Source organism: Anguilla anguilla, chromosome 3 (genome assembly GCF_013347855.1).
Source record: "Anguilla anguilla isolate fAngAng1 chromosome 3, fAngAng1.pri, whole genome shotgun sequence".
NCBI lineage: Eukaryota > Metazoa > Chordata > Actinopteri > Anguilliformes > Anguillidae > Anguilla > Anguilla anguilla.
The window spans coordinates 66,059,599-66,077,584 of record NC_049203.1 but is presented as its reverse complement, the minus strand read 5'-3'; the positions used below and the strand labels follow the sequence as shown (position 1 = coordinate 66,077,584).

At 44.7% G+C, this 17,986-nt stretch overlaps 2 protein-coding genes across 4 annotated transcripts; one reads left to right on the top strand and one right to left on the bottom strand.

Annotated features, from left to right (window-relative positions):
• Positions 1-3,002: 3,002 nt before the first annotated feature.
• On the bottom strand, positions 3,003-5,009 carry LOC118223083 (zona pellucida sperm-binding protein 4-like). The gene is made up of 9 exons (XM_035409209.1): positions 4,765-5,009; positions 4,489-4,679; positions 4,317-4,414; positions 4,079-4,245; positions 3,813-3,999; positions 3,591-3,738; positions 3,433-3,514; positions 3,226-3,345; positions 3,003-3,153 (listed from the first exon to the last, which is right to left on the bottom strand). The coding sequence occupies exons 1-9, from the start codon at positions 4,985-4,987 to the stop codon at positions 3,038-3,040; spliced, it is 1,332 nt and encodes a 443-aa protein (XP_035265100.1). The 5' UTR covers positions 4,988-5,009; the 3' UTR covers positions 3,003-3,037.
• Positions 5,010-5,090: 81 nt separating this feature from the next.
• lmln (leishmanolysin-like (metallopeptidase M8 family)) lies at positions 5,091-16,969 on the top strand. Of its 3 annotated transcripts, none has more exons than XM_035409205.1 (17): positions 5,091-5,217; positions 7,405-7,502; positions 7,654-7,684; positions 8,018-8,100; positions 8,757-8,874; positions 9,237-9,415; positions 9,894-9,999; positions 10,161-10,255; positions 10,716-10,833; positions 11,246-11,353; positions 12,437-12,513; positions 12,929-13,039; positions 13,386-13,518; positions 14,434-14,593; positions 15,096-15,226; positions 15,847-16,057; positions 16,709-16,969. In XM_035409205.1, exons 1-17 carry the CDS (start codon positions 5,212-5,214, stop codon positions 16,807-16,809), a joined length of 1,866 nt encoding a protein of 621 aa, XP_035265096.1. In that variant the 5' UTR covers positions 5,091-5,211; the 3' UTR covers positions 16,810-16,969. The 3 variants fall into 3 exon arrangements, with proteins under 3 accessions (XP_035265096.1, XP_035265095.1, XP_035265094.1); XM_035409204.1 differs by lacking the exon at positions 5,091-5,217 and adding an exon at positions 6,089-6,546 and having other exon boundaries at positions 13,389-13,518; XM_035409203.1 differs by lacking the exon at positions 5,091-5,217 and adding an exon at positions 6,090-6,546.
• The last annotated feature ends 1,017 nt before the right edge of the window (positions 16,970-17,986 follow it).

Here is a 17,986-nt window from a genome sequence, read left to right as displayed (position 1 = left end):
ACCCCATACTACCACCGAAGTAGTCTACATTTTCTAATAACCGGGACAGCCCGGAGGGGTTTATTCCACTTACACAACGGGTTACCAACAATGACTATATATGGTTACTTTATTTATTGATTTTCATATCCTCTCAAACACATTTGTTTTTATGCGAACATTCGCTTTCATGTCTTGACATCCGAAGCGACAGAATGCATTCACATTTATATGTATAACTGGCAACAACAGCAGAAAACATGCACACGTAAACAATTTGCTGTTTGATTACTTTCTCTTCGTCAATTCCATATAGGCTAATGGCAAAATGACAAGAATAGAACGAAAACTCGGACTTGCGTGAAAATGTAAATTTAGTAGTGGTACAGCCACCGTTTGCTTTCCTTCAAAGTTACTGCTAGCCGAGCAGCGAAGTGTGCCCTCCAGAATGCGAACCATGCACCATAAATTAGTCCATAGTCTTCCTGGTCTTTTCGTGGAATTGAAAAATGGCAGTAAAATTACGGCAGTCTGAAAAAGCTAAAGGGAAGATTACTAGAATTAACCTGTTATTTTACCTGGATAAAAAGTGCGGATGGTGATTTCCAGTTTGCTTGTACTGTATCACCAATGTTAATTATGCAGAACTACCGCATACCTCACATAACTGTATCAAACGTTTTGAGTCAATTACAACGGGCTAACAAAGAAAATCCGGAAGAAAATATTCAGCAACCGAATTAATCCGTTTGAATGTTTTGGTAGCCTACGTAATATGCTGTCCCAGCACGAATGCTTAGCATTTTATAAAACGAATACTAAAGCAAGAAAAGAACAGAAGAGCACACGTTATAATTCCAAGACGTTGACAGGCTATAACCAAAACTAGGCTACTGCGCCGCATAACATACAAGTTTGATTTGAAGTTATTATGAAAATAAATTGGTTTGCCGCTGCATATTTTCAAACATGGCGGGTAATGGCGGAAAATAAATACAACACAAATGCTGCGAGTACTCGACCAATCAGAAATGTTCAGCGCTGCAAGGTCCACCCAAAAGGTTCCTGTACTTTCGGAAAGTACTACCCCCCGAGCAGGAACGTTTGGGGGGTAAAACAAAGCCCCCAGAACTAAATTTAGACCCTAGTTCCTGCGGTGGAAACGCACTGAGTTCCTCAAAAGGTTCCTAGTTCCGGGGTATAGTTCCTGCGGTGGAAACGCGGCTTAAGTAGTTGGGCTCCTTTTGTAACACAGCACAGGAACTGTGGACACACAACTGCAGATGAATGTTTGTACCCAACTACATTTTCTGGTATACTTTAGGGTCAAAATCCATTCTGCATGAAAAATAACCCAAGCCATGACCTACCTAAATGCATTTGTCAAGTAGTATAACATCTGGAGAATCCACTCCTTTCTCACCACCTACTCAACCCAGCTCCTGGTCCAAGCAATGGTTCTGGACTACTGCAACTCTTCTGGCTGGACTACCGGCATCTGCCACCAGACCCCTGCAACTCATTCAGAATGCTGCAGCTCGTCTGGTCTTCAACCTTCCCAGACACTCCCACGTCACTCCCCTGCTCACTACCCTCCACTGGCTGCCTGTTGTAGCTTGCATCAAATTTAAAACATTGGTCCTAGCATACCAGGCAGTCTAGGGATCAGCCTCAGCATACCTCCACAAGATATTCAAACCCTACATGCCAGCCAGATCCCTCTGTTCTACCTCAGGATGCCTGGCACCTCCCCCTCTTCGCACCTGCACTTCCAGAACACGTCTCCTGTCTGTTCTGGCCCCACGATGGTGGAATGACCTCCCCATGGAGGTCAGAACAGCTGAGACTAACTCACCTCTTCAGGCTGCACCTCTTCCCATCCCTCCCTACCCCCCTGTAAATGACTAAGCTTAGGGTTGTAACTAGGCAGCTGTTACATAGGTGCAACTGTCTTTACTGCTTGTATTTTTTCCATAGACTGCGTTGTTGCCGTTCTCATTGTGGTAGTGTTAATCAGTTTAACCTTCAGGGTCCAAGTTGAACTATGCGGTTGTTCCCTGCACTTGGACCGGTACTTCTCTAGGGTTTTCATCATACTTGTTCCTGGTTATGGTTATACACTTGTATGTCACTCTGGATAAGAGGTGTCTGCCAAATGCCTGTAATGTAATAGACACACTGAAGTGCCAAAACACTTAAGATTCCAATTATGAATAATTTTCAAAAATTAGTGTAGGTCCTCGAATGACAGCCCCAGTACCTAAGATGACCGCAACAGTGGTTCAACATGTTTGCATTTACTGGCCAACAAGTAAAAAAAAAAAAAAAAAAAAAAAAAAAAAAGGGGAGGGCTGCAGCTGAAGGATGAAATGTAGATCCTGGCTCAATTGATAGTAAAACATTCATGAGAATTCAGTACAATTAGGTCTTTGTCAATGGCAACCCAGAAATAGCATAAAGCAGTCCTACAAGCCTGCAACTTCAGCCCCCATTACTCAGAACTTTCATTGCTGAAAGTTCCATTTTGAATTTGTCCAGGGCAGTGTACATGAAAGGTCCCAAGAGGTTTCTCACCAGTCAAGAGCTCCCCCATTTGCTAATAAAAAAATTACACTGCTCCCTGTCCTTTCACCCAATTCAGCCAGAGTTAAACTTTAGTGATAAGATCAGTGAAAATAAACAAGTGCCAAAATTCTTGGCTTGGAATTTAGAAGTGAAGTTGGGAGTCTAGGTCCCTACGTTGTGCATATCAACTTGGGGTGGTGGAACCCAAGTCTGTTACTGCAGTAACCTACCAACACTCAGTTTGGTATTGAATACTGAAAAGTACTTGGTCAGAAGTTTGCTTGTAGTTCTTTCGAAAGAATGCGGTCACTCTTTGTAGGACATTAATTGCTAATGCGCTTACGGCATCATTTCACCCCCCCAAAAAAAAAAAAAAAATCAATTCTGAGAACCAAACCTTTCTGGTCATTTTGCAAACTACCATAACATATCCGTTACAAGGAACGCACAGACCACAGTAGATTTTCCATAAGATCTTTATTTTTGTAAAGTTTCACACCTTCGGTTCCACTCGAGATCGTTTAACACATGCAGCACCCAGTGCCAGGGTTGAGACTAGCAGAACACATGCAGCCACTCCCAGGAGACCATAGCTGAGAGACGAGGGCACTGGAAACAAGGAAAGGAATAGTTAGCACTAGACAGGTGGCCAGCATGACAGCCAAGGGGAATCTCACTCACCTTCACTGTGAAGCCTCTGGTCTGTGGCTGTAAGCTCTGTACTGGTCAGGACTACAGGCTTACTGGAAACGATAGCCTTTTCCTCAGGGGACCGCTTGACTACAGGAGCAATTGACCTTCCTGGAATGAAGAACCACAAGAAAGAATCATTAGACAATCAGTGCAGCCTGGAAGCTACTAGTGCCACAATTGGCAGGCACCACTCACTTTGCTTTCCACTGTTGCACCGCTGTTCACAGCGATCGGTAGCAGAGGGGTGGCAAACTGCCGTGCTACAGTGGATGAACACCTGAGGAGAGAATTCAGGGTTGAAGACTGATGGATTAGGCAGGATGTTCAGAACTGCAATCGTACAAATGAAATACCGTTTCCTTCAGTGGAACGAAGGATTCAGGATCCACGAAGGTAAACATCTGCACAATAAACCGCTTGTAGTGGCTGGGGAAGAGAAGTCCAGAAGAGGCATCTACAGGAACTAAGGATGTCTGGTAACGATCGTCTCGGTAGGGACACCTGGGCAAAGACTCCAGTTCAGCATTTGAGGGGGCAGAAGGAATTTGAGCAGCAATACTCAGGTTGCTAGTTACCCATCAACCAAAAGGCTCCACTGGGGTAGGCTGAGGGGGCTGGCGGTGGATGTAGCCCAGCAGTGTTCCAGAAGCAGGACAAGGTTTGGGTCGGTCCTCTCCAAGATCCGCACTTCCACATACACAGGTTCCCGTAGCACCTTGGTCACAGGGTAGTCCGCATCTCCGTAGTAGTTGCTGTACACAGCTACAAAGGGAAGGAAGTGTTACTACCAAATGGATATGGGAGGTGGAGGGTTCATTAAATTTCCATTATTCAGTCTTACCATCAGCACATCCATGTGCTCCTTTGGAGTCACATTGACCGCTAGCCAGTCTGAGCTCAACACGAAGGGGCCCTGGAGCAGCTACTGGAAGGGGAGGAGGCACCGTATTCACCTCAGCCACCAGAGAAACCACAGCACTGCCAAAATACCTGCACTGGAAGGACAGCCTGGAGAAAGAACCACAAGTTAGTAACCAAAGCAGAGGAGAAATAGGCAATGACAGAAACCCACCACTTACTCATAAATACTGTCCCTTGTGATGGAACCTAAAGGGCCAACGCCCACTTCATATGTGGAGGACATCTTGTTCTCATAGATCACGTAATCCCCTTCCACCTGAAGGGGAAGCAAGCGGTTAGTACAGATACAGTACAACGTAGAAAGGGTCACTCCCATGGCATGCAACCTACCCTCACTGTGGTTCCACAGTCACTGACTGGAAATTGGAAGACCGCAAAAGCAGGAGAGGCACTAACAGGACCACAGTAACCGCCACTGGGGCCCTCCAGCAAGTTCACAGAAGGAAGGTCAAGCAGAGGCAAGGTGGCGGCTCTGGACACTACAACCATGAACTGGCCATCCCGGAGACAGTGGACAGTAACTGGTAGGAAGAACAGAAACATTAAAACAGGCAAAGGCAGACATGATCAGAGTTGCTAACAAGAACGGTCATGCAGCCCCCTCACCTTCATTTGCAAAATAGCACTGTTGATCAAAGCAGCAATTGAGGGCTTCGCAGTCCATACTACTAATAGCAGGGTCTCCACATAACACTCTTGCAAAGGAAGCAACTTGGCATCTATGAAAAGTTTCATCTGACCCTTTTGATCCAAAATGTTTACTTTGATCTTGTGCCAAAACAAAGCCCAGAACACCAAGCCATAGTCCAAGCTGCACAACCCTTGCCATAATGATAGAAGGTGAAATAATGCAAAGGATCCATCCTCTAGACTTTAAATACCCTACCACTCTGATTGTCTCAGCTGGGTAATTAGGTAATTGAAATTCTATGAGGTCATTAGATCTCAGCAATAAGGTGCAGCTCGTTCTATATCAGCGGGTGTGTTTGCAACATTGCGTTCACCCAATTTAGTTCACTGGAGAAAACTGTATCTGACGTATTAGGAAGCATCATGATTGTGAGTGCCCAACAGCTAGTTAATATGTCTTTATGGATATGGCCTTTATAGATTCTGCAGTTGGGGGTCCGTAGTCTTAATGCCAATTTTAATATCAAAATAGGTTCATTTTTGTGATTTAAAAAAATTATGAGATACAAAGGTATTTGACCTTTTGTCTGATGTAAAGGCATAGTTTAGAGGTGCTAACTGACCTACGTAGTCTGTCTTCGGGCTATTGAAGTTACCAAGAAAACATGAAAGCGTCATTCAAACTGTTCGAGTTATTCAGACTGCTGGTGTTTATGCGCCCCCACGTGGACGCGATGAATCATTGATCTTAAATTCATTACATGAAATTACTTTTTTAGACGCTCCCAGTCCATCTGTTTTTCAGGTGTGTGAAATCTAATCTTTCAGGTATGTGTTTGCTACATTTCTGTGACGGTGATAACGTCCTTTCTTGTTCTAAGTATGGCATGCTTTATGTTTTCTGTTTCAGCATGGTTGAAGAGAGCTTTCATTTAGGAAATGCTACAACATTAAAGAAAACACCTTTCAGTAATAAATAGCTGAATCCAGTAGCAGTTGTTTGATTACGGTTTCAGAAAGTGGGCTATTTGGTGGAAATCTGATTGGATGTATCTAGGCCTAGACCGTGCTGCAGTAAAACTGATATACTAGGTTTTTATTTTGTTTTAGTCAACTATCTAGTTAGCAATATACCATTCGTTCACATTTGTTTGGCAACGCCCGACGGTTTAGACCGGACGCCTTCACCGCTTCCAAGATACATGTGCAGGTATACCAACGTTACTTCCTGAGCCACGTAAATTAGACATCTAAAGTTAAAAGAAGACGCCATCACTCATTAAATCTTGAAGCCATTGTCAGTTTACAACAACGATATATAGCCAACTCTAATACAAACGAAATGAGTTTACAAAGATAATCCAGGATCAACGCTCGTTACCAGGATGAGAGGAGGTTACGGTTGTTAAGGAAGTGACGTTCTATACAAAATCCTGGGTCTGAATAGGATGGAAGATATTTTTGTGCTCATTTATCGTTGTGTTGCGTGGCTACTTTTGAGGGTGTTGTTTTCTTTCTATATTTTAAACCGATAGTTAGCTATGAATGCAATAGCCTTTGGCTGTGCGGCAGTAGCAAGCGAATCACTGGTATCGACGTCGCGGGTTTGCCAGCATATTCTGGTCACATATGATGGCGACGAGACTGAGCTGTTGGTGGAAGCTGTTTGGATCACTCTGCCGGATTTGTACTTTTTCCCTTCTAGTCCTGTTTGTACATAGTCACACTTGTAGACACAAAGTACCCTCTCAATCGGAGGTAATTTTACGACAGAACATTGCTATCCATCTTGCTTACTGTTGGCTAATTGGAAACTAGCTAGTTAGCTGGCTAGCTTGTGGCGTTATCGCGTTAGCAGTATCCGAATCGATACTCTCAATCTCATCACTTTTCCTGGTTTGATTAACGTGACAGTATCGTTAACGTTACAATTAACGCAGTGCTCTTGCATAAAATGGTGTATATTGGTAGTTGGGTAGTAATAGCAGATACTAGCACTAGCATAATCTTACCTCCCTATCGATAGTTAGCTAGGCAGCTAGCTATCTTATACTGCGTTGGCTACCGTTACCGTTACTGAATTTTACTATCATAATATAGCACAAGCTTGTAAGGTAGCTAGTTAGGTAAACGAAATATGAATTGACACTCGTTTTGCTGCTTTCTAGCAGCAGCTAGGGAAATGATGAAGTACTGGTGTCATATTTATTCACTGATTATTTAATTCTTAGTTAGCTATCTTAACGTTAAGTTATTCCTTTGCTTAACCAGCGAAATAGAATATGGAGGATTGCTCTTAATTAGCAAAGCTAAACTACCGCTCATAACCCGTGTTATAGCCGCGATATAACAAGCCACGGCTATCTGAATTTCACTGTAAGCAAACAATCTATGTAGCCCTCTGATTGTATCAGTTTGCTAGCTACGTTACAGTTCATATTCTTGTTGCCAGTTTTGCATGGTCCTTGCTTGTAATGTAATAATCAGAATCTGTTTCAACTGTAACGTCGTCATTCTAAATGGACCTTTGGACAAAGTATCAGTGCTGCTAACTTGACTAGTAGCTGATGTTTTGAAATACAAAAAAACATAACTCATTCTTTTTTCCCACCATAGGTCGTCCACAAAGTTTACTTGAAGTCAGAGAGAATATCTAAAAGAAGTATTGACCAGCAACTCAAAATAAAAATCACTTATGATTCAAGTTTGGAAGAGTAAGTAATTTGGTTAATCACCTAGCTCCACAGTTACCAATATGCCCAAATATTCCTAACCATTTTGCACTTGAGTAGCACCGTCTTTGATTCAGAACTTAATCTTGCTTAATTTACATGGCAACCTTAACTCTTCCTTTGCTTTCATTAGGTTGGATTCAGAGAAAAGAAGACTTGTGAAGGTATTAAAATTTATGTTCAAAATTATTAATTTGGCTAGTTGAAAACGTATGTACCAATTGGGCTGTGGAATACTACGTTCTTGACGAGAACTTTCATGTGTAAAACGATTAATATTGTTACATTAAAGCTTAGGTACCAATTTTACTGAAATTTTATGTTTTTGACAAGAGGTATTTGCTTTCAGTAAACCCATGCAATTAATGGAAAATGTGTACACTACTCTTTCTTGTATCCCTGTTTCAATCTAGGAATAGAAAACGGGGTGTTTATTGAAGCATTTATTTTTAATTTCGACGCGTCTATGGTGGCTCATCCGTGTCTTTTGTGTACAGGAGAAACTGTTTCCACAAGCGATTGACTATCTTCAGAAGACATTTAGAGTTCGAAGGCAAACTGGCCCTGTGCTTCTTAGCAGGTAGTGTTGCGTACGGTGTCATATTGCCTGTGTGAAACAATGTGCAGGCGTTTGTAGTTGGTTTGTGTGTATATCATTGTTTTGTGATATGTATAATTGTTTTACAAATGCAGCCAGTTTGCAAATCTCTGAAATATTAGGCTACATCTTTTGTGTGTACAGTAAAGGATTCACACATCAATTTGGATATAAGAATTTATTATATTTATCATTAGTCTGATATATTTATTGTATATTCTGTATAGAGGGCAATAGTGTTCTCTTTATAAACATTCAGTCAAAGTGCTATGATGCTTTGTCCTGAAAGTTTAGCAGTATATGTATGTGTGAGTTTCTTTTTGGGGCTTAAGCATCATCTCATGTGTGATCTTTGTATTCATGTCAGAGGGCTGTCGCTGTTGGTTTTCGTGCTCTCTGTCACATCGTTTTCAAAAACATGTAACTGTATGTCCATACAGTGCCACCAGATGGTTATTAGTTCTAACTTAGGTCATTTTGATGATCTCTTTAAGCTGTCTCGAATGCACTCGTTCAGCAGTGATTGGAGCATTTAGACAGCGTTGGCCTGGTCTGCTAATCCTATCAGTAGCCAGCTGTAGGTGCGCATGTCATCTCGTTTCCGTAAGCCTTGCTGACGGAGGTGATCTTTTGCAAAGGCAATGTGCCACCAACCAGTATTTGCGGAAGAAAGATGATCCACACCGCTACTGCCAGGGAGCTTGTGCTGATGTCACCAAATGTGGACCCGTCATCGTCCCTGAAGAACATTTACAGGTCAGTCGTATGTTTCAGGTATACTTAAAAAAATTGTACTTGAAGAAGGGGGGGAAAAAAAAGGCCTAAATGCATATTTATTTTGCTGGGGTGCATTCGAATTAAGCCCATGCTGTTACATATCGTTTGTCTGTCATAAAGCCTTCTGTTTTTTTTTGTGTTTTAAATCTTGCAGCACTTAATTGGATCAGCCATTGGGATTGGGGGATAATGCGGATTAGTAAAAACTGCCACGTGCACAGTTGTCGCTGGTTACCTTTTAGTTTAGGCAGTCCGGACACCTTGACACTAGTAATTCATTGGAGATGGTGACTTCACCTCCTCGGTAATCTGCGACAGTGACGTTGTGTGTCCTCCTCCAGCAATGCAAGGTGTGCAGCGAGTTGGGGCGGTCGTGCGGTCCGGCAGGGCCCCCGAGCGGGGAGGGGGTGGAGGGGGCGGACTTTGTGCTGTACGTGAGCGGGGTGACCACGGACCGCTGCGGCCAGGAGAACATTGTGGCCTACGCCGCCTACTGCCAGCTGGAGTCCGAGCTGGACCGGTAAGCGCTGGAGCTCCCTCTGCCACTCTCACTGTGTGCCCGCTGCACCACAACCAGCTCCCTCTGCCACTCTCACTGTGTGCCCGCTCCACACACTGTGCCCGCTCCACCACGGCCAGCTCCCTCTGCCACTCTCACTGTGTGCCCGCTGCACCACAACCAGCTCCCTCTGCCCCTCTCACTGTGTGCCCGCTCCACCACAACCAGCTCCCTCTGCCACTCTCACTGTGTGCCCGCTCCACACTGCAGCATGCTCACATCTGCCGTACTTGAAAATGAATGCTTTCGACCGCATCACTGCCTTCTGACTAAAGCTGGTCATCAACAGTGTCTGCTGCCACAGGCTGTGTGTACATTTACGTATTTGTATTATTTGTATGTGTGTTTTATTCTACACAAACTGTGAACTTTATTATGCGCCATGCAATGTGTGTGAATTGGAGTTTCTCATATTTGTCCATGCTCTGCTCTTATGTAGACCCATCGCTGGATATGCAAACCTTTGCCCAAGTATGATCTCAACCCAGCCTCAGGAGTTTGTGGGCATGCTGTCCACTGTCAAACACGAGATCATTCACGCCCTGGTAAGACCATTCGCCACACGCATTCATGCACACATTCATGCTGGAATTCATATACATCGTAAAATTTGCATTTAGAAATGAATATGAATCCTTGAAAGCCTCTTTCATCGTCCTTATTAGAGTAATTGCAGAATATTCTTTCATTTTTCTCTTGAAAATAGGGGTTTTCCGCAGGGCTTTTTGCATTTTATCATGATGACAACGGGAAGCCTTTGACTCAGCGATATGCTAGTGGATTACCGCCTTTCAACGAGAGGTATGGGAAAGTGGTGATTGTATGTGTTTCTGTTTAACTGCACTGTTATTGGTCATCGGTGGATGGCATAATGTGAGTATTATGGGCAAAGATTTTTTAAAAATTTATTATGAAGATGTCGTGGCATATTAAAATATTTATTGAGTTGAATGTGTGCATTTAAAAATCATTTGACGCTGTGCTTTATCAATCCCAAAATGTTTAATAGTCATGTTTAATAGTGAAAACTGTTTATCGTCCATTTAATGCTTTGCTTGTAATATTTGATTTGTAATGTATTATAATAGACTAATAACTATAGACTCGTAAATGAAAGCAGTGTGTTGTCCTACTGCTCTAGACAGGAATGTAAGTGGTGTTTCCTGTACAGATAGAATTTCTCTTTAACGTGTAATAACACGAGGCAGCTCTTCCGAGTCGTGTGCCAGACAGCTGAGTGTGGAATGTGCTCTTGGTGCAGTTTGGGCCTGTACCAGTGGAGTGATAAAGTGGTACGGAAAGCATCCAGGCTGTGGGACATCCGTGGAAACAGGATGCTCCGGCATGAAGTTCACCTTCTAGTGACTCCCCGAGTGGTGGTAAGGGATGTGTATTTCTGTTCTTGGTTCTGTTTTCGCAACTTTTATCACAAATTCATTTTTACATTTTACAAATCACAGACAGAAGGGAAAAAAAAGGTACAGATTACAGTTTGAGCTTGGTCCAGGCTAGTGCTGGCTGGTGCCAGCCAGTGCTCTCTGACCTGGTATGGTGCAGTTGCTTTCTATTGCAGTACCTTCAGTCGAAGCTGTAACGTATGAGGCAATAGGGCGTGCGTGCGTGCTCCCTGACTGACTGACTTGAACAGCAGTTGAAAGCTGACGCTCTATTGAACCTGTGGCTCTGTCGATTGAACCTGTGGCTCTGTCGATTGAACCAGTTACTCTGTTGAACCTGTGGCTCTGTTGATTGAAGCTGTGGCTCTGTTGATGCTGTGGCTCTTGTTCTCAGGAGGAGGCCCGCCGGCACTTCGATTGCCCCATCCTGGAGGGCATGGAGCTGGAGAACCAGGGAGGCCTTGGCACCGAGTTCAACCACTGGGAGAAGAGACTGCTGGAGGTGAGTGGAGGGACGGTTGTGATCTTAACGACATACTAGGCTGGATTTTTACCTTAAATACTATGAAGTGACCATGCTGCGACATGTCTATGATGCGCTGGCAATCTCTGTTTTTGCACACACCTGCTTAATTCATGCTCCACCACCTGTGTGTCTTAATTAAGGTGTGTTGGGGACGTTTCTGGGTGTGATGCTCTTTTCTGTGTGGGGAGGAGTGGGTGTGCCTACGGAGCCTGTAGCGGTATGAATCGGGTTTCAGCAGAGTGTTTGTAGCAAGCTCGCTGCTGCAGAGTACAGCAAAGCAGCACACCCAGCCGCCAGGGCTCGTTCAAAAACCAGTCAACCTTGGAACTGCTTCTCCTCAATGGCGACTGTGGAAGAACAGAGATATAAAAATAAAGGACAGGAGCACAGCAATGCTAAAAAGCCTGCACAGTATGCCTTTACAGGTCTTAACCCCCCAGATTTAACTGATCATTCCCTTGTGGTGGTAGTCCTGTTAGAACTGGGTCCTCTGCCAGTAAAGGCGTGCACTTTCAGTAAAGACTGAGCATTATATCCTTGACATGGTTGGTTTGAATCTGGGATATGATAATATCGGACTGTGACTGGAAATCTGCAGCGGTTGGATGCAGTTGGCTTCTGCGCGGGTAGGCTGGGTTTGAGTTGGCTGGGATTCCCTGGGTTGTCGTTGCGTAAGGTCCTCCTCGCACTACCTGTGTTCTGCCACCAGGTGTCTCTAGATTACCCATCTCCTCATGGCTCTCTCTCTCTCTCTCTCTCTCTGGAGTGGAAGCAGGAGGGGTGGTTCTGCTTCTGCCCTCGCTACATGGCAGCAGGTGGCTCAGCAGTTATGTTCAAACAGGAGTTTGAACCAAATGGGGGAAAAGCGGGTGTCTGTGTATGTCTGGGGCTTATAGAATACAGGAATAAAGGTGCACTGTCACTCAGTGCTACACCAATGTAATTAAGTCACTGGAGAGAAATACTGGAGAGCTGCCCAGGAATTTGTGTGACGTGAAAGCCAAAAAAGTAAGGATTTCTGAAAGTCTCCTCTCTCTCTCATTTCTCTCTTTTTATCAGAATGAAGCCATGACAGGATCTCACACACAGAACAGAGTGTTTTCCAGGATTACACTGGCTATAATGGAAGACACTGGGTAAGATTGTCTTTTTTTCTTTTGGTGATTCTGGATTTTTTTGGTAATCCTAAAACCAAAATCTCTGCAGTAGATGGTAGATGACCCTGGGGTCCCTCAAGTTAAAATGTGAGGGAAAACCCAAGTGATGTAAAAGTAAGGATTTGAAATGGTTTTGTGAGCAGAAAGATTTTCTAACTATTTTCTAAGTTTGTTAGCTGACTATTTGCATTGCCTTCAGACACTATGATCACATAATGTAGTTAGTTGGCAAACTTGGTTTATGTTTATTCAAGTAACAAGGACAGACAGTGTCTGGTACTTTGCATGCTAATAGCTCCCCCTTGTGTAGACTCTTAAGCCTGCTAAACGCGATTGTGTGAGTGGGTCGTGGTGATGATGATGATGATGGTAACGTGTCGCTCTGTGTGTACAGGTGGTACAGAGCCAACTACAGTCTGTCGGAGAGGCTGGACTGGGGTCGGGGCATGGGATGCGACTTTGTGATGAAAAGCTGCAAGTACTGGATGGACCAGCAGCGTCAGAAGTAAGCCGCTGCACAGAGGCAGCCAGCAGGGGGCGCCATACTGTTTATAGCATTGTAGTTTTTTTTTTTTTTTTAGTGTTTCAGCACACTGATTCCCAGGTATTTCCATTTGTTGTTATTCTTCCATGTGAGCACACTTGTATTGGAACTGAGAATTTAAGCTCTGGGGTTACAAGAAAACGGTTCTAATACAGCAACACAGTATCGGTCCCCAGGTTGAATTCCTAGCGCTGATCCAACGATAGCCGCAGCTGCTTTGCTGGTTCTGGGTGGGTTGACGGGTTGCCCGTTTGCGGATGCTCAGTCTGTGGCGTCCCGGCTGACCCGTGTTGTCCTGTGCGGACAGTAGGCGGGTGCTCAGCCCGTACTGTGACACAGTGAGGACCACGCCCCTCCAGCTCACCTGCAGGCAGGACCAGCTGGCCGTGGCCGTTTGCAACCTGCAGAAGTACCCCCAGGAGCTGCCCCTGGAGTTCCAGGTACAGTGTGTGCGCACAAGCACTTTTCACCCTTTGACAAGCAGGTTTTTCTTGAATGCCCTGCCCCCCCCCCCCGTCAGTGTTGTACAATTCCATTGCTTTGAATTACCAGCTGTGATTGTGACATCACCATTAGAATGTTCAGTTAAGAACATTCCAATCACATAGTTGTAATCTTACACAGTAAAGGGTTAAGGGAAAAAGTGTTGGTTCAGTAGAGCCTGAACTCATGAATTCTGCGTTGACTGTCCCCGTTTTGCTGCTTTAAAATTGATATCAGTTTGCTGCTCACAGTAGTACATCCACAGTCTCCCTCTTGCCCTTACTATATGGACCTATGTCATAAAGTTATGCAATGCCTTATTATCCGCTGTGATACTGATAGGTTGATATCATTCTTGGTCTTTGCCTTATCTTTTTGTGTACACTTTTGTAGTTTGACCTGGATAAGCACATTTGCTAAATGGTTAAATATAAAGTCTAATGTATTGAAAAGGCAATACTATTCTGACTGTAATTGACAGTACACACTGAATGAACATGCATTTTAAAGCTTGACATTAATAGTAATTGTGTATGTGTTTAACTTTATATGACAGCTATCATTTCATGTGACATCTTGACATTTGAATGTAGCTAGTGACTGGAAAGCTTAGTCCGTAAAGTATTATACACCTGAAACAATATTTTACTTGAGAAATATTTCTTTCTGTAGTCGTGGCATCATTTATACAGACCTATTATTAAAGATTGTAGGTAATATTTTAATATTGAATATAGTTTCCTGTCAGTGATGCCTTCCGAGTTGTTTTGTCAGTGTGTAGTGTTTGTTAAGCTGGTAAGGCTTTCCTTCCTCTGCCGGTGTTGTGCATGAAAACGGGCCGTGTGTCTGAACGCTTTCTCCTAATCGCGCAGTACTTTGACCACGTCGCGGGCGTCGCCCAGAGGGACCTGGCCTTCTACGGCGGCGCGGTGGAGATCGCCGACTACTGCCCCTTCAGCCAGGAGTTCAGCTGGCATCTGAGCGGGGCCTACCACCGCAGCTCCAACTGCAGAGTGCTGGAGAACCAGCCCGGTGAGACGCCAGCGCCCCCTTCAGGCGCACAGTGTGCATTACGGTTTTTCAACATTAGCATTAGCTTTTGTTCACCGGCCAGTTATCATGGTATGACGTGTCACTGTATGACGAAAAAGTATCTGGACACGCCTTGGTCTGGGGCTGTTTTTCATGGTATGAGCTAGGCCACTTGGTTCCAGTGAAGACAAATCTTAATGCTGCAGCATACAATCACATCCTAGACAATTCTGTGGTTCCCCAATATTTTGGGGAAGAGGCCCTTTCCTGTTTCAGCAGGACAATGCCCCAAAGCCACAGTCAGGTTCATGTAGAAAATAGATCCATATAGAACTTGACTGGCCTGCACAGAGCCCTGCAGCAATGCTCCCAACATCTAGTATAAAGGGTGGGCCAACTCTATATTAATACCCACTTTTTTTGGATGAGATGTTGGATGTCAGTGTGTCCACATACATTTGGCCATGTGGTGTATCTGACTTGCTAATGCTGCTCCTGACAGATCTGTGGAGGAACTATGGGGCGGAGGAGTACGGCCCGGATTCTGTGTGCGTCTATCAGAGGTCGCCCTTCGTCATGGAGCAGTGCGCCACGCGCATGACCTATCCCGACTGGGGCAGCGGCTGCTACAAGGCAAGACGAGTCGAGCGCAGAGCGACACCGCGGTGCAAAGCCGTTGTGTGAAACGGAAAACGTAGACCGCTAAGCTCCCCAGCAACCCCCCCTCCCAAGACAGTCACGTGTCTGAGGTCTTCTGGCTCTTTCAGTTCCTCATGCAGACGTCTGGAAAGCAGAAGCTTCGGCCTTACAGTTTAACACCGCTCGCTGTCTGAACAGATTCATAGATGCTGAACTGTCCATTTTTCATTATTCCATTGTTGTATGCAAATTTTCTGCTAGAGTAAGGAAACCGAATTTAATATTTCCAGCACAAGTTCATACAGGCATACATCCCATTTAATTCAGTTCATTATGAAATCTACTGTGGAATGAACAAAAAGCAGTTATTACTGACTTGGTTCTACTCATCCAGTGTCTTATGAGTGTAATTCACTCAGAAACAAGTTCCATAGTTCACCCGTACGCTGCCACATCTGAAACAAAGCATCCGTTTTACTGGTGCAGCTGGGCTAATGATTTATGTAGCGATTAGATACAAACCGGTGCCAGTCAAGATGGCGAGAAAAACGAATCCGTTCCTTTAAGGGGTTGACGTGCCGATGTTTGATTTGGGCGTGGCCTCTTCCCGCCAGGTCTCCTGCTCCGCCACGGGTCTGACGGTGTGGGTGCGGGACACGCCCTTCTGGTGCGCCCACGCAGGCCAGCTCCTGAACGTCAACGTGCGCATGGGCGAATGGGTGTACAGCGGGACGCTGGTCTGCCCGGCCTGTTCCGACTTCTGCGGCACCTGCCCGCTCCCGCACCAGCTCCCGCCCCTCAACGCCTCCAGGAGAACCCCCATCGGTTAGTCTGAGTGACGCCACTCGCCGCGCCCAAAATCATGCCCAGCCACGCACGGTGGAGGTTTGCCAGTATACCTACGCTCCCACAGCTGGTTAACACGAGTGTGCTGACTGAGTGTCGGTGGATTTCAAATGTTCAACTCCAGCTTGCAGCTGCTGCATGTGCATGTTTTTTTTTGGCTGGGCCGCTACAGCGCCAGCCCTATAAACTCGAATGTCTGTGACTGAGTCACTGAGTGATGAAGTTACACCATTGGTCGGCCGAGTTACGAAGTGACACCGTTGGTCGGCCGGATGAAGTGTGTTGGATCCATCCATATACTAGGTTTTGACCTGGTCTTGTTTATGTAGAACTGTACTACACTCAGTCATCTAAACGCAGCATATCACAGTGACACAACATTCCTATTTCAGTGTTTGAGTGATGACTGATCTGCACTGACTGTCAATAATGTGTAATGTCTGTCATTATGTAAGGCAGGATATACTAGTTGCAATATTGTGAAACAGAAATCAAGATCGTAATAATATAAATATAAGGTTACTTAGGCTCTGCACTGGAGTAAATTATCCAGCATGAGGTTTTTCTTCTCCATTATGTTCTTACCAGGCACTTTTAACACTATCTTTATTGCTTTCCCGTTGTTTTCAGACCCTTGTTCGAGCTCTTCCAGCTTGGTGGTGACGTTGTGGCTGCTGCTGGTCAACCTCCTCCCTCTGCTGGCTGGGTTTGCCCTGTGTGCGTGGAACTGAAGCCAGCCCTGGAGCTCGCGAGCCCACTGAAGCTCGCGTCGGACCCCCCCCCCCCCCCCCTCCCCCACTGCCGTCGGCTTCCCGGCTACTGAAGTTAGCGCCCTGCTAGGAGAGATCCAGACAGGATGTTTACCGTACGTCCATCAGCGCCCTCCCAAAAGAAAAAAAAAAAAAAAGAATTAAAAATCTTGTCTGTGTCTGCCAGCTCAACCTTCGTTTTGAAGGAACAAGAAGCCATCGTCATACTCCTGTTATACAGAGTTAAACAAAGTGCCAGTAAGCAGATAAAATGAGAAGCCATACTTCAAGGGGCAGGGTGGCCACGGAGGGTGAAGTTCAGGGCCCTGCATCTTGGTCTTCTTGAGGCGGTGTGGTATGTGTGCTTTTAAGTAGCTGGTGCTGGATGGTCGATGGATGATTGCCATAACATTTGAGTGGAGTAGACTGGTCGGTTGACACCGGACCTGAGGTCGTCCGGTAATAACATTGGTTTTATGCTCTGAGCAGATTGTTGAAGAACGTCGTTTCTAGGTGTGCGACATAATGTAGTGCGTGGTAGAATTTAAAATGTGTCTAAATCCGATATTTATGAATTCTCAGGCTTGTAGGGTTCTGTTTTATTGGTGGCGAATGTAAATTGACTGAACGTTACTGTACTGTTTTGTATAACATAGGCCATGGAATGATAAACCCTTGATGTACTGTATGCTACACAAGCTAATGATTTAAATTTATGAAAATATTAATATATTAACTTAAAGGCATTTTTGTAGCTCCGAGTGTAACACTTTTTAAATTTTGAAACACTTTTTGACTAACTAGAGAACAACATTTGATAATATCGTAGTTTAACAATAAGAATCGAACCGCCCTTCATAAACTCTCCTTCACGCAAAACGAAGAATTTGCGGGACAATTCTCACCCAATCCTGAATCATGAAGTGTTTGGAGTCATAGGTGTTGCAACACACACTTTCTATGACTATCAATCTAAAGGATTGCAGGCTGCAGCTTCACTTAGATAGTGGTCCCGGTAGTACTCTTTAATTATAACCGAACTCACACTATAGGCTGTCGATAAGATCCATTTATTTACATACCTGCAGAAAACTGCTACTTAAAATGCATTTATACTCATGGTCGTCCAGTGGCCACCAGCTTTGTTGTGTTTGTGAGG